This window comes from Bos indicus, chromosome 19 (genome assembly GCF_029378745.1).
Source record: "Bos indicus isolate NIAB-ARS_2022 breed Sahiwal x Tharparkar chromosome 19, NIAB-ARS_B.indTharparkar_mat_pri_1.0, whole genome shotgun sequence".
NCBI classification, from domain to species: Eukaryota; Metazoa; Chordata; class Mammalia; order Artiodactyla; family Bovidae; genus Bos; species Bos indicus.
Genome location: NC_091778.1, coordinates 37,699,269 through 37,726,173, shown reverse-complemented (window position 1 = coordinate 37,726,173; position 26,905 = coordinate 37,699,269). Strand labels below are relative to the sequence as shown.

The 26,905-nt window shown below is 50.3% G+C and overlaps 1 protein-coding gene across 1 annotated transcript; it reads left to right on the top strand.

Annotated features, from left to right (window-relative positions):
• The first annotated feature begins 10,415 nt into the window (after nucleotides 1–10,415).
• Nucleotides 10,416–19,791, top strand: SGCA (sarcoglycan alpha). The gene is made up of 11 exons (XM_019981735.2): nucleotides 10,416–10,434; nucleotides 10,936–10,994; nucleotides 11,833–11,955; nucleotides 12,060–12,214; nucleotides 12,390–12,462; nucleotides 12,793–12,991; nucleotides 13,423–13,585; nucleotides 14,534–14,742; nucleotides 14,943–14,969; nucleotides 19,160–19,352; nucleotides 19,619–19,791. Exons 2-10 carry the CDS (start codon nucleotides 10,958–10,960, stop codon nucleotides 19,338–19,340), a joined length of 1,167 nt encoding a protein of 388 aa, XP_019837294.2. The 5' UTR covers nucleotides 10,416–10,434; nucleotides 10,936–10,957; the 3' UTR covers nucleotides 19,341–19,352; nucleotides 19,619–19,791.
• The last annotated feature ends 7,114 nt before the right edge of the window (nucleotides 19,792–26,905 follow it).

Genomic DNA, 26,905 nt, shown 5'->3' with positions numbered 1-26,905 from the left:
TTTGTTCTAGTGTCACTTGGAAAGTTCAGATACATCTTTGAGATTTAGGACGGAGACCTAGAAGGAGGAGTCAGGCTGTGTGTGTGTGTGTGTGTGTGTGTGTGTGTTGGGGGCAGGGAAAGGATAAGACAGAGGAAAGATTTCTCCAAATCATCAGTTGCTTTAAAAAAAAAAGGCTATATTTAGCCAGGCTTAGAGGGCTTGTAAATATGTATTTTGTAAAGCAGACAGCCATAGCTATGGGAACTCGAGAGATATGCAAGGAAGTCAAAGGAAAAAAAAAAAAAACGGAAAGATTGAGCAATGTTATTTTGTCATCAGCAGATTCGAAGAACTCTTTTTTTTCCTGCCTGCTCCAAGTGCTATTGTTACACATTCCCGTGTTTTGATGTTGGCTTCTATTTTTCATGTGCTGTCTGGATCTGCAGTGGGTGCCTGGCAAAGAGGTTGGCTCTCAAAAGGCATCTTCCTGTCAGCCTTTGCCTCACCTGCCCAGGGTCAAGGGAGAGCAGATACTGGCCCTGCCAGCTTCCCTGCCAACTGGCTCCACCAGGCTCAGTGGGCTGCATGTGCCTAGCCCAGATACCCTCTGCAAGAGCAGCTCAGCTCTAAGGCTCCATGCTAAACCCCCTGCACTTCAGGTGGCCTTGACAGTGAGGACTGGGGTGGCAAATCTTGCCACTTCAGGGCAGTTCTACTTTAGAGAACTCTCTGTTCTGAGAGAGAAAAGAATTTACACACCTATGTTTTTACTTTTAGTTTGAAAAGTTTCTTTCAAAATAAGAAAAGTTCAGGGAATTTCCTGGCAGTCCAGTGGTTAGGATGTGGTGCTTTCAACTACTGTTGGCCTGGATTCGATCCCTGCTAGGGGCCAAAAAAGAAAAAGAATCACATAACAAACAATTTAAAAAAAAAAATTGGCTGAGGCAGGTCTTCGTTACTTTTTCGTGTGGGGTTTCTCTAGTTGGGGTGAGTGGGGTGGGGGTGAGAGGGTTACTCTTCATTGGGATGCACGGGCTTCTCTTGTCGTGGAGGACAGGCTCTGGGCACAGGGGCCTCGGTAGTTGCCGCACGTGGGCCTGGCAGCTGCGGCTCCTGGGCTCTAGAGAGCAGGTTCTGTAGTTGTGGCACTCAGGCTTAGTTGCTCTGAAGCATATGGAATCTTCGTGGACCAGGAATCAAACCCATGTCCCCTGCATTGGCAGGCGGATTCTTATCCATTGCTCCACCAACTGCTGCTGCTGCTGAGTCACTTCAGTTGTGTCTAACTCTTTGCGACCCCATGGACCATAGCCTGCCAGGCTCCTCTGTCCAGGGGATTCTCCAGGCAAGAATACTGAAATGGGTGGCCATTTCCTTCTCCATGGGATCTTCCTGACCCAGGGATCAAACCCGTATCTGTCTTGTCTCTTGCATTGGCAGGTGGGTTCTTTACCACTAGTGCTGCCTGGGAAGCCCCCAGGAAGTCCACAAACAAAATTTATTTATAAGTACCAGCAGAGACTTCCCTGGTGGGCCAGTGGTTCAGACACTGCACTCCCAAAGTAGGGGGTACTGGTTGGGAAAATAGCGCAGGAAGTGGCCAAAAGGAAACAAAACAAAACAAAAAATCCTGCTATTATTGTGTCATTTTTGCTGCAGTTTCTTTCAAATAAAAAAACAGAACATGAGAATTAGCTGAAACCCCTTTCTCTGGCTCCCTAGTCCCACTGCCAACCCTACCCACTCTCAAAAATTTGGAATGCATCCTTTATGGTCCAGAATTTTTAAATTACCATTTTAATTGTCAGATATACATAAAATAAAAATCACTATTTTAACCATTTTAAGTGTACTGTTCACAGGTATTACGTACACTCGCATTGTTAGGCAACCATCACCATTTTCCATCTCCAGAACTTTATCCTTTTCCCAACTGAAACTCTTATCTACTAAACAGTAACTCCCCAGGCCCCCACCCCCAAGTCCCTGGCAACCACCATTCTACTTCCTGTCTCTGAACTGACTACTCTAGGTACATCATATATAATCTATATTATAGATGGAATCATATGATATTTGTCCTTTTGTGACTGGTTTCAAATAGCATAATGTCCTCAAGATTCACCCACGTTGTAACATATGTCAGAATTTCCTTCCCTTTTAAGTCTAGCCCATAATTTCAGTTTTTTCTATAAAGTTAAGTATTCATAAAGCAGCATTTAATAATGCTTTCTGTATTATTAAGATGTATATAAGACCATCATGCTGTGTGTATAATTTGTGTCTTTTTTTCACTTGAGGTGCTTTTCACAATGGAGCCACATTGATATATGTGGCTTTGGTTCATTGATTTTAACTTCTGTTTACTATTTCATCATATGAACAAGCCACAGCTTATTTATCAGTTCCTCTACTGATGGGCTTTTGAGTTGTTTCTGATTTTCTGTTATAAGCAGGGCTGTGATGAGCATCCTTGTGCTCATCTGAACCCATCTCTGGAGTGTACACCTCGGAGCAGGAAGCCAGGGCTGCAGGCACAGTGTCACCTAGGCTAGCACTGCTAAGCTGTTCTGTAGCCAGTTTATGCTCTTGCCACCAGCATTTGTTTAAGATGTCCTATTTGACCACATCCTTGCCAACATCTGCTTTTGTTAGACTTTCTATTTTTGCTAATCTGATGGGTGTGAAGTAGTATCTCATTTGAATTTGCATTCCTTGCCTCTGAGGCAGAGCATCTTATCATGCTCATTGGCCGTCTGGGTTTCTTCCAGGCAAATTGCTTACATCCACATCCTTTGCTACCCAGTGCAACTATTGATATAATTACAGAAAGTCCTGTTAGAAGTGGTTGAAGCAAAAAAGGGAGTTATATTATCTCACATAACAAGGAGTCCGAGGTTTGGTTCATTCAGAGACTCAAGTGTGACATCAAAGAAGAGGTTCTCTCTTGCTTCCTAGACTGGCCCCGTTATGGTCCGAGATGGCTGCCTCTTCCCTGGGTGTCTCATGCAGACAACAATGTCCAGAAGCAAAAGAAATGATGCTTTCTTCTCAGTTTTTTTCCAGAGTCCCACAAGAGATCGCCCTTCTGGTCTCAGTGGACAGAACTGTATACATGTCTATATCTAAACCAATCACTGACCAGAGGAACTTTATTAGCATGCTCTCCTTAGACCAATCACTGTTCACTTGTTGGGGATGGGGAAAGTCCAGCCTCATCCAAAGCCTAGACCCTTGACTTTTGAATCAGGAGTCTATTCTAGGAATAAGGAAAAGAATGTCATTTGGTGTGGCACTCAAAAGTTCTGTGTTTGCTTTATTGATGTGTAGGAGACCAATACCCGGATACTAACCTTTTATCTGCTGTCTGTACTACCAATATTATCATCTAGGCTGTTGCTTGTCTTTTGTTTATAATGTCATTTTCATAGAAGAAAGCTTTTTTTTTTGGTGATGTAGTGAAATTGATCTTTTATAAATTATGTCTCTCATCTAAGAAAACTTTTCTTCCCTGAGATTTCCTACATTTTCTAATTATTTTAAAGTTTTGTCTTTCACTTTCAGATCTGTAATCCATCTGAAATTAATATTTATGGATGAAAAGTCAATTGTTACAACATTTTTTATTGAAATGTGTACTCTCGCTAAGTTGCAAGGCCACTGCCATCATAAATCACATTCCCACATATGCTTGGATCTGTTTCTGGGCACTCTATTCTATTGATCTCTTTGTCTAGCCCAGCAACAATACCACATTGTGTTAATTACTATCGTTTTCAAATAAGCCTTTATTTCACAATTGTCTAATCTCTTCTTGGTCCTCTTCTCTCCCATATGAATTTTAGAATCAGTTTGCCTAGCTCTCTGAAAAACCCTGTTGCAATATTTAGTGGGCTTGGATTGAATCAGCAGATTTTTATGGAGAGAACTGTCTTTGTGACATTGAAGTTTCTCATCCCTAAACGTAATATATCTCTCCATCGCTCAATTTATTCCTTTTCTAGCTGGTAGTTTTTATGGTTTTATAGCCTAGTTTTTCTTCATAAATGTCTTTTAATATATTTTCTAAGTTTTTTTTTTCTGGGTTCTGTACAATTTTAATTTTGTATATGATTTCTTTCTAAAAAGATATTAGTTTATAATAAAATTGCTTAAGTATGGAAACACTGTTGAATTCTGTATTTTATTTGAATTTGGATGTTAAATTTTGTCCAGCAACCTGGCTGATCTCTCTGAGTAACTCTTGACAACATACCTATGGAATCTCTTGGGTTTTCCATATAAATAATCATACCATCCGCAAAAAAAAAAAAAAAAAAAAAAGTCAGAGACTTTCTTTTCTTTTTTTTGTCCAAGGTTTAGGGTGAAAATACTGAAGTGTAGCAGCAAGAGTCAAAAGTTTCCATGTGGTGTTGTGAAATTCATCCCAACTGTGGGCTGAGTGGCCTGTAGTTTGAACAGATTGCTGAAGTTCAAGAGCTTCAGCACTTCCTTAGTGTCAGAATCTACAATACTTCAGTGATCTCTCGAGCCAGGTCCCCAGGCCTCAGGCATGTAATTCTCTCTCTCTCCTCCTGCAGCCTGATGGAGATATGTTTCACTGGAAGTCGTTGCCCTGGCACTTCTATTACTTCTCAGTGATGACCTCAGCTACCTTCGTCCTGGTTTTGGTGCGACTGGGGCCCGTGTTGGCAAGTCCTTGGCAAGACAGTGAAATTTTGTTTATCTCCTAATCCTCTAGAAGAGATGGCTTCTAAATCTGACCTCTCCCAGCTCTCAGGCTGTGCTAGTGGGCTGACCCTGGGCAGCTATTGCCTTCACTGTCAGCTATAAATAAATAAAAGCCCCCTTACTTCCTCCAGAGTTTTACAGGTTATAAAGCACTTTCACTTCCATTATCCCATCAATCCTTATTGCTCCCACTTTACAGAAAGGGAGTGTCTGAGTAGGACTCAGCTCCAAGTCCAGAGATCTAGCTGTGCAGATTACTGTGCTGTGGGACCTCAAGGAGACCCTCTCCTTCTGTTATCTCCTCTGTAAGCTAAAATGTTTGGCTAGGGGTGGCCTCTGGCCTCCTCAGATTCAAGATTGACAGCTTTGGGCGGTCAGGAGGCTCAAGGAACCCTTTTGAAGACAAGTTTACAGATAAAAGGCCGAGTGGGGGAGGGGTATTATGGGTACACTTAGGTCCTCAGGCTGGTTCCCCCAAATGTCATGGGGGTGGGTAAAAATGGAATTGTCCTTTTAAGTCCGAGGAATGATATAGATTATCAGGAAGGTAGGAAAGAGGGCATTGTGTCCAGTCCCCTGCCTCTCCTCGGGTCCTCCTCACTGTTTTGGTGTTTGGGGAGAACATCCTCTGGACCCGGAAGGGGAGGACAACAGGCTGTGGGTCCCCTCTAGCCGCCGCGCTTAGCAAGCGCCTCTGACGTGTATCCCTAGCCCGGGGCGGGGCGCTCTGTTGAGATTCCGACTGGCCAACCAGCTCCAGCCCAATATTGCGCAGGCGCAGGTCCGGGCTGGAACAGACGAATGCGCCCTCTCGTGGTAGAATGAGAGATCGCACCCTTTGTTTTGCTGGGGGCAGAGAAGAGGATGCGGGAGAAAAAGATGTGGGTGGAGTCTAGGAGGCGGATGCGACAGTGGGATCACAATGACGATAATCCCTTTCCTTTGTCCCTCATGACATCTAAACCTCCGTTTTAGATGCAGATGAAGAAAATATGGCTCAGAGGTCAAGAGACAGATTCATAGAGACGGAAGTGGAATGAGAGAATTGGGGAGATGATATTCAATTAATCATTTATTCAGCAAACATTGATGGAGATGGGGACAGACAGGGACAAAGGACCAAAGGGATTAAACTGAGACACTGAATGGCCAATATAGGGCGGAAAGCTGGGGAAACAGGTGCGGATGGCAAAGCAGCAAGGACAGAAAATCAACCAGCTGAAGTCAGTGTCCCCGCAGCAGGAGGAAAGTAGAGGCATGGGATTCTGGACTGGGCTTTTGTAGACACTGTTGAGACACTGAGATGCAGAACTGACCTTCCAGTTTCCCCAGATGGATGCTGCAGCTGAATAGGACCAATCACAAGCTCAAGATGGGCTCCTATGATCACCTTTGAAATGGTTTGCCAGAGAAAGTGGAACCTACAACTGATCAGGAATCTCAACTACAATTTGTGAGACATAACAACATACAGGAAATACAACTTACAAGAAGTACAGTAGTCAGGGGAATATGTTAAAGAACACAGTAGAGTTGCAATCAGCAAAATCCAGGCTACACAACAAATGACCTGGTTACCCCAAGGGAAACCAGAGAGAGAGAGAAAAAATGGTAGTTGAAGGGGGAACCCATAGATTAAGAGATTTCAAAGAAGCTTATCAATGTATATGTATAGATGCAATGTATACATCTTATTTGGATCCTGATTCAAACAAATACATTGTAAAAAGAAAAGACATGTATGAAAAATTGGAAATTTGAACTCTATAGATCTGATATTAAGGAATTAACCTTATGTAAAATGTGTGATTAGGTATATTCATTGCAGTTATTTTTTAAAATATATACATTTTATTGAAGTATAGTTGACTTACAGCGTTTCAGGTGCTCAGCAAGGTGATTCAGTTATACAATTTATATTATACAGTTATATAGTTATTATACAGTTATAAAATTATATTATTGTACAGTTATAAAATTTATATTATTTTTGAAATTCTTTTCCATCATAGGTTATTATAAGATATTGACTATAGTTCCCTGTGCTATACAGTAAATCTCTGTTGCTAGTTGCATATCTATTTTTTAATTAGAAATCTAGCATTCTATTCATACTAGGTCAAGTGGAATCAAAATGTCATAATTTTTTTAGCTAGGCAAAAATTAATAAGTTATCTAAAATACATGTATTATACATATATATATATATATATATATATATATATAAAAGCTTTTCTACAACACTTGTGATGGCCCCCACTCTGTCTCTGGAGTGTGCTTCTCTCTGTATCTGAATAAATCCACTTCTTACCTGTCACTTTGTCTCTCACCGAATTCTTTCTGTGATGACTCATCAAGAACCCCAGCTTCATTAGGTCCTGAAACCAAGTTCCATGGGTTTTGGCTGGGTTTGAGTCCCAGCCACGTGGGTTCAAGTCCCAAGCAGGGTTTTGGCTGGGTTCTGCCTGCAAGGCAGGAACTACGGGAGACACAGTTTCGATCCCTGGGTCAGGATGATTCCCCTGGAGAAGGGCATGGCAACCCACTCCAGTATTCCTGCCTGGAGAGTCCCATGGACAGAGGAGCCTATCCTGGGCTACAGGACAGAGGGTCTCAAAGAGTCGGATGCAACTGAAGCGACTTAGGACTTGGAAGTACATGCATACACACGTTTTCATCCACCCAGCCAGTCTATGCCTTTTAGTTGGTGTGTTTAATCTATTTACATTTAATCTATTTACATAATAGGATATGTATGATCCTATTACCATTTTCTTAATTGTTTTGGGGTTATTTTCTGTAGGTCTTTTCCTACTCTTGTTTCCTGCCTAGAGAAGTTACTTTAGCATTTGTTGTAAAGCTGATTTTGTGGTGCTGAATTCTCTTAACTTTTGCTCTTCTGGAAAGCTTTTGATTTCTCCATCAAATCTGAAGGAGAGTCTTGCTAGTTAGAGTATTCTTGCTTGGTTTCTTCCCTTTCGTCACTTTAAACATGTCATGCCATTCCCTTCTTGTAGAGTTTGTAGAGTTTGTAGAGTTTGTAGGCTTGTAGAGTTTCTGTAGAGAAATCAGCTGATAGACTGATGGGAGTTCCCTTGTATGTTATTTGTCATTTTTCCTTTGTTGCTTTTAATATTTTATCTGTCTTTAATTTTTGTCAGTTTGATTACTATGTGTCTTGATGTGTTCCTCCTTGGGTTTATCCTTCCTGAGACTCTCTGTGCTTCCTGGACTTGGTTGACTATTTCCTTTCCCCTGCTTGGGAAGTCTTCAGCTATTATCTCTTCAAATATTTTCTCAGGTCCTTTCTTTCTCTCTTCTCTTTCTATGATCCCTATAATGTGAATGCGTTTAATGTGTCCCAGAGGTCTCTTAGGCTGTCATCATTTCTTTTCATTCTTTTTTCTATATTCTGTCCTTTGGCAGTGATTTCCACCATTCTGCCCTCCAGGTCATTTATTTGTTCTTCTGCTTCAGTTATTCTGCTATTGATTCCTTCCAGTGTATTATTCATCTCTGCTTGTTTGTTCTTTCATCCTTCTAGGTCTTTGGTAAACATTTCTGGCATCTTCTCAATCTTTGCTTCCATTTTTTCCCGAGATCCTCGATCATCTCCTTTATCTTTATTTAGTCTGGATTGTTTTTCTGGAAGGTTGCCTATCTCCACTTCATTCAGTTGTTTTTCTGGAATTTATCTTGTCCCTTCATCTAGGACATAACTTTCTTCTTTTTAATTGAGATTAACTTTCTATAACATGGTTTGTTTTAGCTGCGGTGAGACTGTGCTTCTTCTTGTTTCTTCTGTCTGCCCTCTCATGGATGAGGCTGAGGCTTGTATAAGCTTCCTGATGGGAGGGACTAGCAGTGGGAAAAACTGCTCTGGTGGGCAGGGCCTTGCCCAGTAAAGCTTTAATCCAATTATCTGCTGATGGGTAGGGTTGCAATCCCTCCCTGGTAGTTGCTTGGCCTGAGGTGACCTAGCTCTCCGGTCTGTGGGCTCTATGGTAGGGTTAATGGCAAACCCAGGAGGGTTTACGCCAAGAGGGACCGTCCAGTGCCCCCGTCCCTGTGGCGAGCCCCTGCCAGCCCACGCCTCCACAGGAGGCCCTCCAACACCAGCAGCTAGTTTTCCTTCCGTCTCTTGTGGGGTCGCTGCTCCTCTCCTCTGGGTCTTGGTGCGTGCAAAATTTTGTTTGTGCCTCCAAGACTGGAGTCTCTGTTTCCCTCAGTCCTCTGGAAGGCCTATAATCGAATCCCACTGGCCCTCAAGGCCAGATTCCCTGGGGATTCCCAGTCCCTTTGTCGGATCCCCAGGCTGGGAAGCCTGATGTGGGGTTCAGAACCTTCACAGTATTGCAGGAATTTCTTTGGTATTATTGTTCTCCAATCTGTGGGTCACCCACCTGGCGGGTATGGGATTTGATTTGATCGTGATCGTGCCCTTCCTACCATCTTGCCGTGGCTTCTTCTTTGTCTTTGCATGTGAGTTATCTTCTTTTGGGTCCCAGCGTCCTCCTGTCAATGGTTGTTCAACAGCTAATTGCAATTTTGGTGCTCTTGCAGGAGGAGATGAGCGCACATCCTTCTACTCTGCCATCTTGAAGTGGATGCATGGCTATGTTTTTAAAAAGTCATAATCTTTCAAAAATTCCTCTTGAAAAATTGACAGAGGAAATTAATTGGGAAGTATATACATGAAATGAGATCGGCCATGGGTTGACCATGGTTGAAGCTTGGTGATAGATATAAGGAGGTTCATTATATTATTCTGGATACTTTAGTTTTATTTAAAATTTTCCAAAATAGTTTTAAAGATCTTGTGATCATCCTCACTACCCCTAGGCCTCAAAGGACAGAGGTGCTGAATATTATAGCAGCAGATTGCAATCTGGACAGCCCTGAGGTGGGGAAGTCCTCTGTGGGCCAGTGGAGACTTTCAGGGCACTTTCAGCTGGCTCGTGGCCCAGTCCCTGGTTCCCCTGGTTTTGGAAAAGAGAGAAGGATCAATAAGAAAGGCTGGCCTCAGTTAGCCTGGTGGCACTGGGTTCGGGCAATGCCACCTTAAGAAAACTGAGGGCTGGGACAACTTAAGACAATTGGGTGGCTCTAAAAATAGTAGGAGAAGCTGCAGCCAGGAAGGGAGGGAATCACATGTTGCCACTGAGGGGCTGAGGCCCGGGCAACTGGCCAGGTTCTGGCACCTCTGCCTGCTCCCCCAGAGCTCTCTGACTTTCTTCTGCTTCTTTTCTTTCTCTTGCCCTTCATCTCTGAGAAGGCAGAGAGGTGCCAGAGTGACTCTGAAACGTACCCTGCCCGGTCTGACAGCCTGAGTGGACGCTCATTTTGGAATCTGTGGCTATCCTGGGACAGGGGAACGGTCATGTGGGAGAGATGGACGGGACCAGGACTGGGTTAAGCTGCCCATGGGTCACCCCAGTCTGCAGGCCCACACCCTCCCCCTCAGGCTAACCCAGGGAAGATCCCAGATGTCCTTGCCTGGGGCATCTGCTTTCGGGTTCGGTGGCAACCCCCTCTGTCTCAAGGGCCAGAAAGAAACCTCACACATGTCCAGGGATGCAAAGATCATAAGATCCCATTCCACCCACAATGCTGTGTGGTTGGGTTGTGCACAGGGACAAAGGGAGCCCCGCTCAGCCTGGGGCAGGATGGAGGACAGAAAGGCTTCAGAGAGGAGGGGGTGCCTGTGCTGCATCTTGAAAAGTAAGTGGAAGTTTGCTGGTAGGATGAGGGCAGAAAGGGAACTCAGGCAGAAGGAACAGTTTACACAGAGGGGTATAGACAGAGTGAGGTGGGGCGGAAGCCTGTGGTTGTATGTGTGTGTGTGTGTGTGTGTGTGTGTGTGTGTGTGTGTGTGTGGTGGGGGGTAGTGAAGACAGGCAAGGATTCTAGATAGCATGGCCAGGTACAGGCAGGGCCTGAAGCCCATCAGCTGCTGGGGAGCTCAGGGCAACGGTAGTCATTAGGGTTTTAAGAGGGGAATCAAGGCAGTTAGGTTGGTGATCTAGAAAACACACTCTGGACTCTGGAAGGGGATGATTGGAGGGATCTTGTCATGTGAAGACTGGGTCCACCCCAGATTTAGCGCCTGCTCCGGGTGGGGATGGGGAGGGCCCTGTTGGCTGAAGCCGGGCCCAGCTGCTCTGGGACACCTGCCCGTGCCTTTCCCTGCCTCCTCCCCGCTCCTGTCTCTGTCACTCACAGGCAGGGCCAGGCTGGGGCAGCCATGGCAGCAGCGCTAATCTGGATCTCTCTCCTTGTGGGTAAGTTGGGGTCTTCTTCAGGGGAGAGGCCCAGGTTGAGGTAGTGAGAAGTTCCTCAGGGAAGGGGTTGGTTGTTGGGGTGAGGCAGGGGCCAGAAGGACTTTGGGGTATAAATTCTACAGTCAGTGGGGCTCTAGGAAACTGGGGCTGGGAGTTGAGGTGTCGGGGGGCGGAGCTGGGAACTCTGAGAGGGGGTGTCAGGCTGGGCCTTAACCACACAGGCCCGGAGCGCTGGGGCCCTTAATGAGCTGGCTGGGCTGGCTTCTTTCTGGGTCCAGGCTAAATTTGGCCCTGGGAAGGTGTGAGGGCTGCTGGGGCAGATCCTCTCTCTGCGCCTCCAGGCTCAGGCTTCCCTTTGCTCAGCTCCTAGTGGTCTCTGGTGTGGACCCTGTTCCCCCTGCATTTTAGGGGAGGCCCTAGAGTGGCTACCTGCCTCCTCCAAGGGGTCCTTCCCTCTCCCTCTCTTCTTCCCTTCCTCTCTAGCCTCCCAGATAGTCAGCTTGGAATTCTTTTCTGAGTGCCCTTACACACAAACGCCCCCCACACCCTTCTCAGCCAGACATTAATCCTCGCCCATTGTGACTCTCACTGGGCCTAAAATGAGGAGTGAGGGGCTTCCATGAATCCAAACCAAACTAAGGTCTGGGTCTCATCACTGATAGTGTATGGCACAGTCAGGGCCCCACCCGCCCTTCCTGGGAGCCAGCAAAGCTGTCCCTCTCCTCTCACACATTTCTCTGGTCTCTCAGGGCCACCAAGGAGTGGGTGGAAAGGGGACTTTATTCCCCGGCTGGGACTGAGACTGGGCCGTTGTGTTTGGGGTCGTGTTTCCCCACAGGTCTCCTGGAAGGGTTGGGGGGCACCGAGGCCCAGCAGACCACCCTGCACCCACTTGTGGGCCGCGTCTTTGTACACACCCTGGACCACGAAAGCTTCCTGCAGCGTCCTGAGCACGTCTTCTGTGAGAGGGGCCTGAGGGGCACTGGGGTGGGCTGGGGGGTGCCTGCCCCAGGGCTGGGGAAGGCTGCTGTCGTGTCTCCAATCCCCTCTCCTCCCTTCCGCCAGCTGTCTCAGCCCCCATCCCTATCACCTACCACGCCCACCTCCAGGGACACCCAGACCTGCCTCGGTGGCTCCGCTATACCCAGCGCAGCCCCTACCAGCCTGGCTTCCTCTATGGCACTGCCACCCCAGAAGATCGTGGACACCAGATCATTGAGGTACCAGCAGGGGCCCCAGCTGGCTGTGTTGCATGCAGCAGGGACCCGGAGTTCACTCATTTGCATGAATTTCGTGCCTCTAATGTGGTGCGCTCCTCAGTCTCCTCTCACCAGGCCCAGCTGCACCACGTTTCTCTCCCAACCCAACCTCTTAGCCCCCTACCCCATCCTCCAGGTCACAGCGTACAATCGGGACAGCTTCAACACTACGCAGCAGATGCTGGTGCTGTTGATTGGGGACCCAGAAGGTACCACAGCCCTGTCCCATCCCTACCCCACCATGCCAGTCTTGGGGGAATCTCCCCTGGAAGGGGTTGTAGAAGCAACTAGTGGGGGGCAGGACACCCTGAAAACACCGGAGTTGTGTTCTTGGCTGCTCTGCTGACAGGCGAGTCGTTGAGGCTGTGGGTGTCGGGGAAGGGTGTTTGAGGCCTGTGATATAGGCAGAAGAAGGTATTAGGCAGAAGGAAGGGAGCTGAAGGGTTATGGGGAGGAGCTTAGACGGGGGGAGGCTTGGGAAGGATCCATTCGGGGCTGGGGGCTGGGTACAGTCTGAGGCGCCCACCTGGTCCTCCCAGGCCCCCTGCTGCCATACCAGGCTGAGTTCCTGGTGCGCAGCCATGATGTGGAGGAAGTGCTGCCCTCAACACCTGCCAGCCGTTTCCTCACAGCCTTGGGGGGGCTCTGGGAGCCAGCAGAACTACAGCTGGTCAACATCACCTCTGCCTTGGACCGTGGGGGCCGAGTCCCCCTTCCTATTGAGGGCCGCAAGGAAGGGTAGGTATGCAGCCCAGGAGGGCTTCCTGGAGGAGGGAGCCACTTGCCTTTTGTCTAGGTGGTGGGCATAGAACATGGGTCTCCCTAACTTCCAAGTAGGGCTTTATCCATTGTCTTTCATGCTCACCATGCCCATCTTTACCTCCCAGCATCATGTCACACTGTCCACTTCCTTCTGGTCATTCCATCTTCCCCTTGCCCTTCCAGGGCCCAACCCCTAGTAACTCTGAACTTTGCACTTCCTGGTGTCCATTAGGACACGAAAGATTTATCCATTAAAAGATATCGCCGGGAGGACAAGGTCCCCAGAAGACTGGGGTGCTCTGTATACTCTCACCACCACCCCAGATCTCAGGGTGGCCATGACCCCCAAATCTCCAGTGCTCAGTGGCACCCTCAGTCATCTAACAGTGGTTTCTATCTGGGCCCAGGGTATACATCAAGGTGGGCTCTGCTTCACCCTTCTCCACCTGCCTGAAGATGGTGGTGTCCCCCGACAGCCACGCTCGCTGTGCCCAGGGCCAGCCTCCACTACTGTCCTGCTATGACACCTTGGCACCTCACTTCCGGGTTGACTGGTGCAATGTGTCTTTGGTGAGGAGGGCTCTGGGAGTGGGGGCGGGACAGGGTCCCCATCACGGTCTCCTCCATCCTCACCTTCCTAGCCCCTCTCTGTTACTCCAGTTATCTCTACTGTCTCCCTCTGTCTCCCTCTCTCTCTCTCTCTCTCTCTCTCACACACACACACACACACACACACACGCACGCACGCACGCACGCACACCACTGATGTTCTACCTTCTCCCACAAGAGGGCAATAGAGTCCATAATCCAGACAATGGGATCTCCAGCTTCTGGAGCCCCAGCTGTGCCCAACTCAACAGCTGCAACAGTCACTCCCAGGAATGGTGCCAAACTTCTTTCTCCACCTAGGGTTTCTGTGTGACAGCTCCGTTTCCTTTACTTTCCTCTAAGGTGTCACTTAGCAAATTATCTTGCAACATGGAATAGATAGCTCACCCCCATGTTATAAACCAAAGATGCTCACTTCTGCTCTTTGGGATATGGAGCTGAGGTGTCTAGGGTCCCTAGAGATCCTGTTCCCAGGGCTAGGAACCCTTCCTGTGGCTTGACCAATAGCGCAGCCGGAAACTGGTAATCAATATTCTTGAGCACTTGCTATGGATAAGGCACTATGCAATCCGTGTGTTTTATCCTTGCAACCACCTGGGAGACAGGTACCACTATTAGCATCCCAATTTTACAGATGGGGAAATTGAGGCACCTAGAGGTAAATCATCGCAACGCAGTTTTCTGAAACAGGATTCAAACCTGAGGACTTTAACACTGTATGGCTCTGCCTCTCCTAGAATTTTGTTCCTGGTTTCTAGACCAATGCTTGTCCTACTCGATCACATGAGCTGGGAGAGGCAAAGCAGGAGGAATCCCTGCATTTTCATGGAGTAGAACTCCTGCTCCGTGCCCTGGGGGTCTCTGTGTCTAGCCATCCACTCCTGGATCAACCCTCGGCTTCCTGAGCAGGTGGACAAGTCAGTGCCAGAGCCTGCAGACGAGGCACCTGCTCCAGGTGACGGGATCCTGGAGCACGACCCGTTCTTCTGCCCACCCACCGAGGCCACAAACCGAGACTTCCTGACCGACGCACTCGTCACCCTCCTGGTGCCCCTTCTGGTGGCCCTGCTGCTGACCCTGCTGCTGGCCTATGTTATGTGCTGCCGGCGGGAGGGACGGTGAGTATGGGGGCAGAGGGCAGGGAGGGCACCAAGGCCGGTGTTCACATTGTAGACTCCTTGTGGCACCTGTGCTGCCCGGGGACCCAGATCCCTCCAAGAGTGGACTCCTCAGCCAGGAAAAGAGCAGGGGCCCCTTGCATGGCCTGTACCAGGAGGTTTGTGGATAATAGCTAATCCCCTCCCTTGTGTTTCCACAGGCTGAAGAGAGACCTGGCCACCTCTGAGTGAGTAGGAGAAGTCTGGGGGCTGGGTGGGAGCCCCCCTGGACTATTAAGCTGGACCCTCCAACCTCCATGGGCAGCAGAAAAATCCCAGATAATGGGGTCACACTTAGTCTGTGCTCTCCAATCCTGGGCTGGCTGGGGGCTGGATCCCACCTATCCTGGCTTGGCTTTCTCATTTTCTGGTCTCTATGGAAGAGTCTAATGTGGGACAGGAGAGGGGATCTAGCCAGGTTTTAGAAAGGGTTTGGGAAGCAACTTACAAGGCTTCCAGTGTGTGCACCAGCACACACACACACACACACACGTCACTGTGAGTTCAGACACTTAGGTTCCAGGCTCTGCTCTGCTGCATAAGTACTGTGATGGGCTCAGTTTCTTCACCTACAAGATAATGCGGTTGGACTAGCTAATATCTGGATGCTTTCAATTTCTCCAGCCCTTCCCAAATCTTAACCTCATTTGACCAGGTTTCCCCCACCCCTGGCCTTACCTTTCCTGTGTGCCCCCAGACCTCTTCCTCTCCCACTCCCTTGAACCCCAAAGATTCCAGGAGGCAGGTGTGAAATAAGTTAGGCTCCTTTTATTCTCACTGCTCTGAGCCTATGGTGGGCCTGGCACCCCTGCCTGCTTGCCCAACCTTCCTGATTAACTGCGGCGGCATTTGGCCGCCCTGCGAACCCCCTTGATGGGTCGCTTGTGCCCCGGTTTGGAGCCCACGAGCAACTGGCGCTGCACAGGCCGGCGCTGCCCACGCTGGCGCTGGCGCCGCTGCCGCCGTCTCTTGGCCTTGAGCTTAAACTTGGAGGCGTGATTCTTGCCCATGAGGAAGGAGCCTGTGGCCCCCTTGCCTGTCACCTGCTTGAGCATGCCCTTGTCCACCAGCCCCTGGAGCACTCGCTTGAAGCGCCAGGCATTGCGGGTCATGTTGTAGCCCCTGGTGGCAACAGCCTTCTTCAGGGCGGCCAGGGACACGCGATTGCCTGCCCCCTTGTCTGCCACGAACCCCAGGATCACCTTGGATATGCTGGGCTTCCTGCGGGAATTGGGGCTGGTGCGGCGCCGAGTCTCGCTCTTGCCTGGGAGTCCAGAGGAGCTGGCCTGCCGGCCTGCCCCCAGGGCAGTGTTGGAGGCCAAGGGCCCAGATGGGGGTGGCAGCGAAGTGTCTTTCTGCATCTCTTCCTGGGGTGGGTGAAGGGAACTGGCTGCAAGGACCTCCAGGATGACGGCTAGAAGTCTCTCCTGGGTTGCTCCTCGGTGTGGGAGGTGCGCCCCAGTTCCTGGTTCCCTCAGAGGCTTCCTGTAGGGCTCTGGCCCAAGCCTTGCCCTGGGTGGCCAGAAAGAGGACCGAGGATGATCACCTACGCTGGCCTTGGCAGACTTGTGCCTGAGGTGCAGGGGGCGGTAAGCTTATCTCTGTAGTGACCTCAGGGGGACATTGTGAGGCCACCAGAATCCGGTGAGGTCACAGTGGACCCACTGTTTCCCCTAGGTGGGGCAGAGGGGAGATACCACAGAGTGTGGGCATCTGGCATGTCAGGTAGCCTGGGAAGAAGGGCTGTGGCTGAGTGAGTCAGGCGGATGGACCCATGTGGCGTGTATTGCTCACCAGCTGATTTTAGGGTCCCCAAGACCCCAGTTTTAAACCCACCATTTTGACCCCACCATCTGAATTAATTGGGTTGAAGAACACAAAACTTTTTAGAATCAGTATTATACCTACATTTTTGAATTTTTATGGGGAATAAATTTCCCAGTGTGAACAGAAATGTAATTCCTTGATCTATCTAACTCAATTTAATTCCTTGATCAACTTTTTTTAAGAGTAATAAGGATTTCCTTCTTTTCTGTTTTCATGTTTATTTAGTAGATTTTTTTTCCCTATTGGGAACAGTGATTTTCTATGTAAGTTTTGGATTTTCCTCCTCAATTTTTTTGGCCTGTGCCAAATTTGACCAATTTTATCTTCTGCCATTGAGAATATTCTCTTCTGACCAGTTACTTTCCACCATGTCTAGCTTTCCTGGGTCAGTTTTCTAGCTCTGCTGAGGTCAGGAAAATATGCTTCCTCCATCAGTTTTGAGTCAATAACCAGTTGTACCATGTGTGTGTGTGATATTAGTCCTTGCTGGTGTGGATTTTGTGTTGATTTATTTCTACAAAGTCCAATTTTATTCATTTTTCTTTTTGCTTGTTTGAGGAAATTGAAATCATCCAAAATAGTGAATCTGCTGCCTGTTTTTTACCTGCATCAGATTTTATTGGTCAGAACATCCTCCAGCCCAAAGACCCTCTCCTGTGAGCTGTGTGCCAGAGGCAGGGGCTCAAGGGGCTGTGTGTGTGTGTGTGTGTGTGTGTGTGTGTGTGTGTGTATGCCTGCCTGTTCATTTTTCTGCCCAAGTGCTGATGTGGAAAGATTGTGGGGGAGGGCGCTATGGCTCTGACTTCTGCTCCTTCTCTGGAAAACATGTCCCTGGACCATTTTTCCACCTGTGTGTGTTGCCAGAGTAATGAGACCCAGATGTGGGGCTAGGGGTGGGGAGGGGGCCATCGGCTGAGGCCTCCCCTACCCGAGATTATTACCTGCCTGGCTGCCTCCACTTCCACACTCTTCTTGCTCCCTTCCGGTCTCAGCCTCCCTTCGCCTGGGAATGGAAAATTGTGTTTTGGACAACTCTGCTTGCCAAATTCCAGACTCAATAGCTCATTTTGACCCTCCCCTCGCCTTCAGAGGGTGGCTCCACCTCCTTCCGCTGGCCAGAAAGTGCTTGGTTCTATTCTCCCTGGGGAGGAGAGTGGCCCATTCAGCAGGAAGCTAGAAAATCTTTCCTTTAGTCTTTCTCAGACTCCAGCTGGAGTCTGTGTCCACTACTTGGGGATATAGATGGGAAACATTTCCCCCTCCCAGATCTGATCAGTAATCCAGCGGTAAGAAGGATGGCTTCCACCCTGCCTGCGGCCCCCACCCCTTTAAGAAAAGCAGTTCTTATTGTCTGTCTGACCCGGCAACCAGGGAGTCTGTGAAAAGCCCACAAGTGTGGGTGGGTTCATGCCAAAGGGCTTGGAAATGTCCTTCTACTGGAGGCCAAGTTCATCAGTGGACCTACTGTAATAATACCAGTGATAAAAATAGCAACAGAAGACTCCCTATAATAATAGCTATCTTTGGCTGCATCCTGACCCATACATGTAAATGTTTTTCTTACATTAATTCATTTAATTCATATAGCAGCTTTATTACAGTTGAGGAAATGGTGGCAGAGACGTCAAATAACTCACACAGGGTAACACAACCAGTAAGTAGGGGAACTCACATTCAGGCCCAAAGCAAGTCCTCATGCGTAACCACTGTGCTACCCTACTCAAAATGAATTAAAGTTGCTCCCGGACAGCAGAAAACAAGCCCGTGAGAATGTCAGACGACAAGGAGGCTCAGCCTTCCTAGAGGAAACTGGATCTAGAGCTCAGGAGGGCCTTGCTAATGGGTGTGGCGGTCAGTTCATTCAGCCCCTCCTAGGGTTTCCAGCCCGGTGAGGGTGGAGCCTGGTTCCGGCCTCAAGGAGACCAGGTCTCAGACACAGACAGGAAGTAAGACTTAGCATCTGAGCTAAGCAATGCTGGGGGCAGTGTGGGGCAGGGTGGGAGAGGGTCAAGGTTTGAGGATCCAAAACAAAAGCAGTCAAACTCCACCAGGAAAAGAACTTGGGCAAAAGCTAGGAAAAGGTGGAGGAGGTAGGTTTGCCAGACTAAAATGAGGATGATGGGGAAGGGAGAGAGCATTAGAAACGGAAACTGCTGGAAGGGACCCAGGGGACCATCAGAATATAGAAACCATATAGAGCCCAGCAAACAGTGGCCTCTGAAAATCCATGCCACTGTGGGCATCTAGTCATGTCTTAGTATCTCAGGAACTCTTACCATAGGCCAGGCAATTTTCTGAATGCCCAACCTGTATTTTCTCATTTAAACTCCATAACAATCCTAGGAAGTAGGTTCTTTTATTATCCTCATTTTACGGTTGAGGAAACTGAAGCACAGAGGGGTTAAGCAACGCGCAAAGGATACACAGGTTTGAACCCAGGATGTCTGCACCCAGAGCCTGTGCCTCAGTCACTGGATACTGAGCTTGCACGGAAGAACGTCCGGTTTATCCTCCTCCCCTCATCGTGTGTGTCTCCCTCCTGTGCCCCTAGCATCCAGATGGTCCACCACCGCACCATCCGTGGGAACACAGAGGAGCTGCGACAGATGGCATCTAGCCGAGAGGTGCCCAGGCCACTCTCTACCCTGCCTATGTTCAATGTGCACACAGGCGAGCGGCTGCCCCCGCAAGTGGACAGCGCTCAGGTGCCCCTCATACTCGACCAGCACTGAGGGCCAGCCCAGGTGGGTCCAGCTGGGCAGTGCCAGCCTCTTTCTGGGAATAATGCGGCTTCCATCTCAAGGCTGTCGCAGGGCGTTGGGGGATGGGAAGGGGCACACAAACCTGTCTGCCCCCCAGGGTAGCGGTGGGACGGTGGTTCGCAGTGCCAGCGGTGTGGCCCCAGTGCCAAGCATTCAGAGTCCAAGGGTCAGGGTGGGGAAAGCGGGAGAACTGGGGCCTGGTTCTCACAGACTCCCACTCTCTCTTCTCTTTGCTGCTCCCGTTCCAGCCCTGGCCTTGGCCTCCCTTCTCTCCCCACTCACAGAGCAGCCATGACCATGACCACATCCTTCTTCCCGACTCCAGTTCTTGGCCCTCTGGACCCCAAGCTTGGAGGATGGCGTGGGGCGAGGGTGTCTGGGATCAGAACCCCCAGAATAAATACCTGCCGCTCTGCTCGTCGATTGCTGTGCTTTTGTCTCCGAAGCCTCCTTCCCAGTCCTCACTGCTTCTGCTTCCCTTTCTGCCTTGTGGATGCCCTCAGAGGTAACCTGGGGCTGCCGCCTGACTTCAGGACTCTTCGCATTTTTACATTTCTCAAATTCTCTGTAAGTAAGAGGGAAGGACCTGCATATGCAGCCTAATATTGATCCTCACATGAACCCAATAGTGAGGGACAATTGGATCATTATCCCCATTTAACAGACAAGGAGAGAGAGAGAGTGACTTACCCAAGGTCGCAGAGCAGGCAACTGGTGGAGCTTGGATTCAGACCTGTTGTGTTCACCTCTACCCTGCCTTTTGGAGGGCTGCGAGGTTCTGGAAGCAGGAGATCTGGGCTCTCACCCATTCAGATCCCCTGGAGGGAGGCCCCTTTGTAAGTCATAACCTAGATATGGAAAGGGGGTTAGGGTGCAGGACTCTTAATGCCCGGGATCAGTGACCCCTCTCGGTGGGCTCCTCAGGGACAGAGTCGAGGTCCACAGGACACTGCACAGCCTGGAGCCCTTGTTGAGCTTGATGTCACCAGCGTAGCTTGGTCCCCATGTGAGCCCTGGAGAGCATGGCTGACCAGGAAGCAGCCGCAGCTTGTTCTTCCCAGGTGGCTGTAAGCGAAGCAGGCCAGGTCCTCTCCTGCCCTGCCACCAGAGCCACAGCCAGTCTCCCTTGGGAGAGCAGGCCAGAGACGGCCCTGGAGGGGACCCAGTTAAAGAGGGGGAGGGAGGAGCAGGGTCCTTTGGCTCAGGCCCCTGACCTTGGGGGCACCTCCGAGACAGTCCAGACAACGGGAAGCTCTGCCACTCTGAGACCTCTATACCCCTTTCTGAGGTCCTCACACTAGGCCTGGGCCCCATCTACTATCCTGGAGCTGATGCTCAATCACCCCTTCTCTGTGTGTGTGTGTGTGTGTGTATTGTATGTATGTGTGTATATATGTTATATGTGTGTGTGTGGTGTGTAGGGGGCAGGTGGGGGGGGGCGCACCGGATTTTCCTCTCACCTGGAGGCGAGAGCCCAGCCTGGGGCTGAGGGGAAGCTGAACCAGCTGAGGCAGCCCCCGATGTAATAACGGTGCCCCAGGGCCACTGAGGAGGGCTGAGTTTCTGAACACCGCGTCCCACTTTTCAGAAATGTACAGGCAAAGGGGTCATGGGGGCCCCAAGTTGCTCCTGGACTCCCCTCTCCTTTCTCTCACTTCCCAGAATCCCCACCTTAAAAAAATATCCTGAGTTCATTCACTTCTCACAGCTTCCACGATGACTTTCCCAGGCCAGCTCCAGGATCTGGCTCCTGGACCCCCTCAGCAGCCTCCCTGTAGCCTCCCTGCCCCTTTTGTCTTACCTCCAGTACCAGTCAGGCCAGTTCTTTAAAAGGAAAAATCAAGGAGTTTTGCCCCTTTGCTGTCAACTCTCCATTGCCTTCTCGTGACAGCAAGGGGAAAACCCAGCGTCTTGGCCAGGCTTAGAGACCCCATGTATGCCTCTGACCATATCATGCTAGCTCCCCATGCTTGCCCGCTCCAGCCACGCTGCCTCCTAACACACCCCTGTTTCGGTGCCCTCGCCCCTGTTCTTCCCTCTGTTGGGAGCCCCAGTCTCCTGTGTCCGCAGACCTTCCCCTTAGTGCACTCATTTTGGCCTCTGTGCAAATGACAGGTCTCTAGAGAGCCCTTTCCCCTGCTCAGAGAGCTCGCTCCACTCCTGGCTCCAGGTCCATAGGATGTGCCCTGTATGAGCACCTTCTTGGGGTCAGCTTTGGCCTTGGGGTAAACTTCAGGAGGGCAAGATTCTGTGCTCCCCCAGGGGCAGCGCCTGCACACAGCGGGCGCTCAGGAAAGTCAAGTGAAAGAATGTGTGAAGGGAAGCCACCAGGTCCAGCCGCTCAGAGTTCTTGAGTACGTTGCTCCTCCTCTCTGGGCAAAGAGGGTGAGGTGAGCAAGGCTACTGCTAGAGCTTTTACCATTATCTTGTGGGTGCCCCCCTTCCCTGCTGGCCACCCTACACCCATTGGTTAGTTAATCCCAGAAGCATCCGTGGAGGCAGGAAGAGGCCCCAAGCCTCCTGAATATATGTGCTCAATAAACTCAAGGGCTTTTTAGGTAACAACCCCCAATCACATGGACTCTGACTTTTCATTCACAAGTTCCTCCTTTCCCCGGGGCCCCTCATCTGGCTGAAACCTGGAGCTGCACAGAATCTGCTCAGATTGGAGCCTGCGGTTTGGGATGGTTCTTCCCTGCTCCCTGTCAGCTCTCCACCCCCATGAGGAGGAGGCCGCCCTCTCACCCTGGACCCACGCACTTTTCCTGTTCCGCCCAGATGGGAGAGTCTGAGACCAGCCCCATACTTCCCTCTGCCTTGGGATCTGGGTAGTGCCTCCCTCCCAGCTCAGCCATCAGGAGCACACGGGAGCCTGGCTGCTGGCCGAGGAGGAAGTGGCCCAGACACGACGGAGCGGGGGATAGCGTGACTGCGGAGGACAGCGAGCTGTGCCTGGACGCAGACGCACGTAAGCCCCACTGCCCTGGCACTCAGCACCCCTTTACATATGCTTGGAGGGGCAAGATTCCACCTGGCAGTCACACCTTAGGCCCTCCCCACCAAGGACAAATAACTGCTCCTCCCTGAGATTCCATCTCACTCCCTCCCTCATCTCCTCCAGCGTCATACCCACACTGCCCGCAGGACCCCATGTCTCCATCTTCATCCCAAACACAGCTCTCACGTATGACCTGACTCTAGATGGTTCCTCACCACCTCTCAAACTGGTGAGAGGACCCTCTGCCAGCCGTGAGGGCCCAGGAACCCCTAAGCTGGCCTCAGCCCCTGCGTGCACACTTCTTCCTTATTCTGGAGACATGTTCATATGTACACATGCATGCTCACATCTATGCCCATTTTATAGCGACTCCCTTGGTGTATCTGCTGCGATTTGGAGCCAGAGTGAGCAGGGTTCCAATCACGGTTCAATTTACTCACAGACATTAATCATAACTGTCCTGGGGGCTTTTGTGAGAGTTTGGGAGAACTAGGCAAGTGCCTGACATCTGGCAGCTCCCAAGAATGAAAACTTTATTACAAACAAGTACTCACATGATCACCCCAGAACCAGAGGTCTGTGAGGTCTCCTTGTCCCCTAAGAACCGAAAAGGCTCAATTTCCATTCTACTAAGAGTTCAAGCAGTGAATTGGGAAGGAGCCTGAAATTCACCTGCTCCTAGGCTCTGACCTGCTGTCCGTCCAATCCCGCTCTGTCTGCTAAGGCAGCTGCTGGCCACCTGTGGCCCCCGAACACTTGAAATGTGGCTTCCAAACTGAGATATGCTGCAGATGGACTCCTGAAATGATAATATTTGGGATATCCTGGGTTAAATAAAATATCTTATTAAAATTAACATTCTGTTTCTTTTTATATGTTTAATACGGCTGCTAGGAAATGAAAAAGTACACGTGTGGCTCACTTTTTACTTGTACTGGGCAGTGCTGGTTTCACGGTCCTACCTGTATCTCAAGTCCAGATTGACCCAAACCCAAACCAGAACTCAGCCACTTTCCAGAACACCTGCTCCCTCCAGGCCTCTGTGTGCATCAGTTTTCGGAAGCCTTGAGGAGAGGGAGCGGTTTGCCTCACAGCAGTGAAGTCACCTAGCATTGAATATGTGGTGGCGTTCTTGTTCTAAAATGTGCTCTGGTCTCCACCCTACCCTATCTTACTTTCCTCCACTGCTGTCTTATGCAGAGAAAATCCCAGTCTCTCCATCACCCTCGTGGCCCGGACTCACCTCCCTCCAGGCCTTGCCATGCACATCCCCTGCAAAGCACTGGATTCTCCGTGAGTGTAAGGGCCAGATCATCCTCCAAGACAAAAGCCTTCCTTCTTCCAGGGTTTTGCCTTCTGGTCCACAGACATCTCTCAGCTCTCACACCTGGAAGGGGATGCAGAGACACAGCTGCTGATCCTCAGCAGCCCTGGACTTCAGGATGGTGGCCTCCCTGCCCCCAGCTTCTTCTCATTCCCCCCATACTTCTCCCTGCTCTATCATCTCCCTGTCATCCTCATTACACAGACAAACTCTCCTATGCCTCAATCATGTCCATGCACACGTGCCCCATGTATGCAGAACCCCCCCACCCCCGCTGTCCCTCACACACCCACACTGGTGCAGGATCCCTTTGAACATCGAAGCATTTGGTTCTAGCTGAGTGCGTACTTTCTCATTCACCCAGGGATGACTGCGGGAGCCCACCTCACTCCCTCTCCTCCTGTGGGTCTTGCTTTCAGAGCCCCATACTTGCTCCAGAAGCCCCGCAATCAGCTCCACGTGGCCCTGTGGGTGCCTGGCCTGAGGGTCCCATGCTCAGCCGGGAAGCCCCTCTCAACATCACCCAGCTCTGTCTTAGAGGCACCTGGGGAACTCAGTGTTAAAAAGCCGGAAAGAAAAAGAGGGAAAATCTGCCACATTTTAGTTATAGAAAGTCCTGCCAGGAGATGGGTTCAAGCCACAAAAAGGCCCCAGGATTCTGAGAGAAAGCAAAAAGTGAAAAATCCAAAGGTAGCCTCCTCTTTCTAGAATCTTTGGTCTAGACTTGATTGAAAAATCAGTTGCAGGAACATGACCCATTCCCTTACCGAAAAGCAAAAGTGAGTCCATGGAGCAGCAGGCAGAAAGGGCCGAGGTGCCTCCACGTGTGCGGGCAGTGGGTCTCGGGGAGCGGCTCTGAACAGCTGTATTTAGGCAGCTGTGATGTCAGCAGAGAGGAGGGCTTGAATTTGGAATGTAATACAATGGCCCCTTTATCCCCCTCCCCTCCTGCCCGGCATACACACTGGAACCACAGTCTGGCTGTAACGCACGTGACACAGGCAGGACTTCACAGAGGGGCTCTGTCACCACCACAGCCCTGACCAGCGGCGGGTGTCACCTCGCATGCCCTCATGCATGCATATGCAGACTGCAAGCACACACACGTACCCACGTGTAGATCTGCGCACATGTAGTGAGAGGCATAGTCCCCCTGCTTCCGTAGAACTGTGTTGCTCAGCTCAGTAGCCGCAAGCCATAGGTAGCTATTAAAGTTAAATACAGTAAAATGAGAAGTGGAGTCCTTCGGCACACGTCCTCTTGTGAAGTGCTCCACACAGTGGCTAGCGGCTACCATATTGGTAGACAGAGAACGTGTTTCTCACGGCAGCAAGCCCAGGCCTAGAACCTCTCACTGCTAGTTGATCGCACGTGGATCTGCATGTGGTCTTCCTCTCACACTTGCTCACTCTTATTGGCAGTGATGCCCACACGCCACCCGCGCTCCTAAAAGGGCCACCTCTTGACCTCACCTTCTCTTTCTTTAGCCTCCCTGGCATCTATGCCCAGACCTGTGCCCAGCATTGCAGTACCTGGCCTCCAGCCTGCCTCGGCCAGCTCCACTTGACCTGGAGAGAATAACAGGGTGAGAACAGCACCGTACAACGGTGGCCAAAACGTCTGCTCTAAGGCTGAGCTGAATTCTGCAGACGTGGAGGGCTTTGGAAACTCAAGTCAAACTCTGCTTGAGTTGGGCAGGAGAATGAGGGGACAACAAGACATTTGAAATATAAGAAAGATTTGGAAGTTAAGAAGTGTGGTGCAACTGCTGGTGTGACAAGTGTGAGCAGGGGAGGAGACAGTGAGAATGAACAGGTGGGTAGTGATCAGGTAAAGCCTTGGATGCCAGGTTTGGGTTGATTCTGGATCCCCTGTGGGGGCAGATGGAGATGGGACCAAGATGGCCAAGGGCGCCAAGGAGCAGGAGGTCCAGGTGGATGGGCTGCTGAGGCTGGTGTCAGGCCTGCATCACCAGTTATGCACTGGATTGATCAGAGGATCATCTGGTAACTTGAGATAATTTGCATATTGAATAAACTTTTGTTCAAAGCCGCAATCTTTTGTCCTCTTGAGGCTAATTCTAGTACTCCACTATCCTGAAGGTGAGAGAAGTGCTAATGATGAATTATTAAAGGCCATAGTTAACCACCATGACTATTAATGACAGCCAAGGCGGACAATGGACTCTGAGGACTTGTCCACGTCTCTGTGGACCTGAAGGAGGGATGTGGGCCTTTCCTGCCCAAAGGTTTATGCCCTAAGACCTTGCAGGGGGCAGGGTAGGGGGGTTTGTGGGATAGGGTAGCTTTAAACTTCTCCCCATCTCTAGGTCTCTGGGCGCCCGGTCTGCTTCAGAGTTCTAACTCCCTGGATCTGCTATGTCCCCACAAACTGCACACTGCTGTCCCTCTTCCCTGAGATTGGGGATCTGGCCAGATACCTTCCCTGTGGGGGCCTCAGGCTCTCAGGCCAGCAGGAGGGGCAGGCGGAGGGTGAGGGAAAGGGGAAGGAGGGGAAAAGAAGGAGGAAGAGGAAGCAAGAATTTTTAAAAATGAGAAGAACGGGCAGGAGGCAGGGGCTGGTCAAAATGAACTCCCCAGGCCAGGGGCCAAGTTCTAGGGACTTAGAAGGCTAAGGGAGATCTAGGACATGCCCACTGGTCAGGAAGGCCTATTGCCTTCTGGTAGCACCGGGAAAGGACCTGGACTGCAGCTCTCCAAGGCCCAGGGTTCTCCCTTTTCCTCCTGGGGAGCCCAGAAGAAGGAGCGGGAGGCACTCCTTCCTTTAGGTCTCCTCTGGCCCTGAGGGCAGCCTCAGCAACCCCTTCTCATTCAGTACTGCTGGATGTCCCCTTGGAGGAGCTCAGAGCGAGCAAGGAGGGAGAAGAGGCCAGGTGACTCTCTGCATTTGTCCAGAAAGACTCCCAGTTTCTCCTCCCTGCCCCACCTCCCTCCCACGACCATGGACCTCCCAGTGGCCACCTCCCTGCTGAGGAAGTGCTACCAAAGCCCCCAACCCTGCAGGATGCCCCCAGCAATGGAAGGGGGCAGAAAGAGTTAATGACACTGATGAGCATGGGCATGGGCCTGAGGTTTGGTCAGAGCAGGGCTGCACGGAGGTGTTTGCGTGTGGCTGCACAAAAGAGTTGCCTGTCTGGCACTGAAAGGGACAAGCGGGTATGGGAGACACACAAGGAAGATGGCAGGAGAAAAC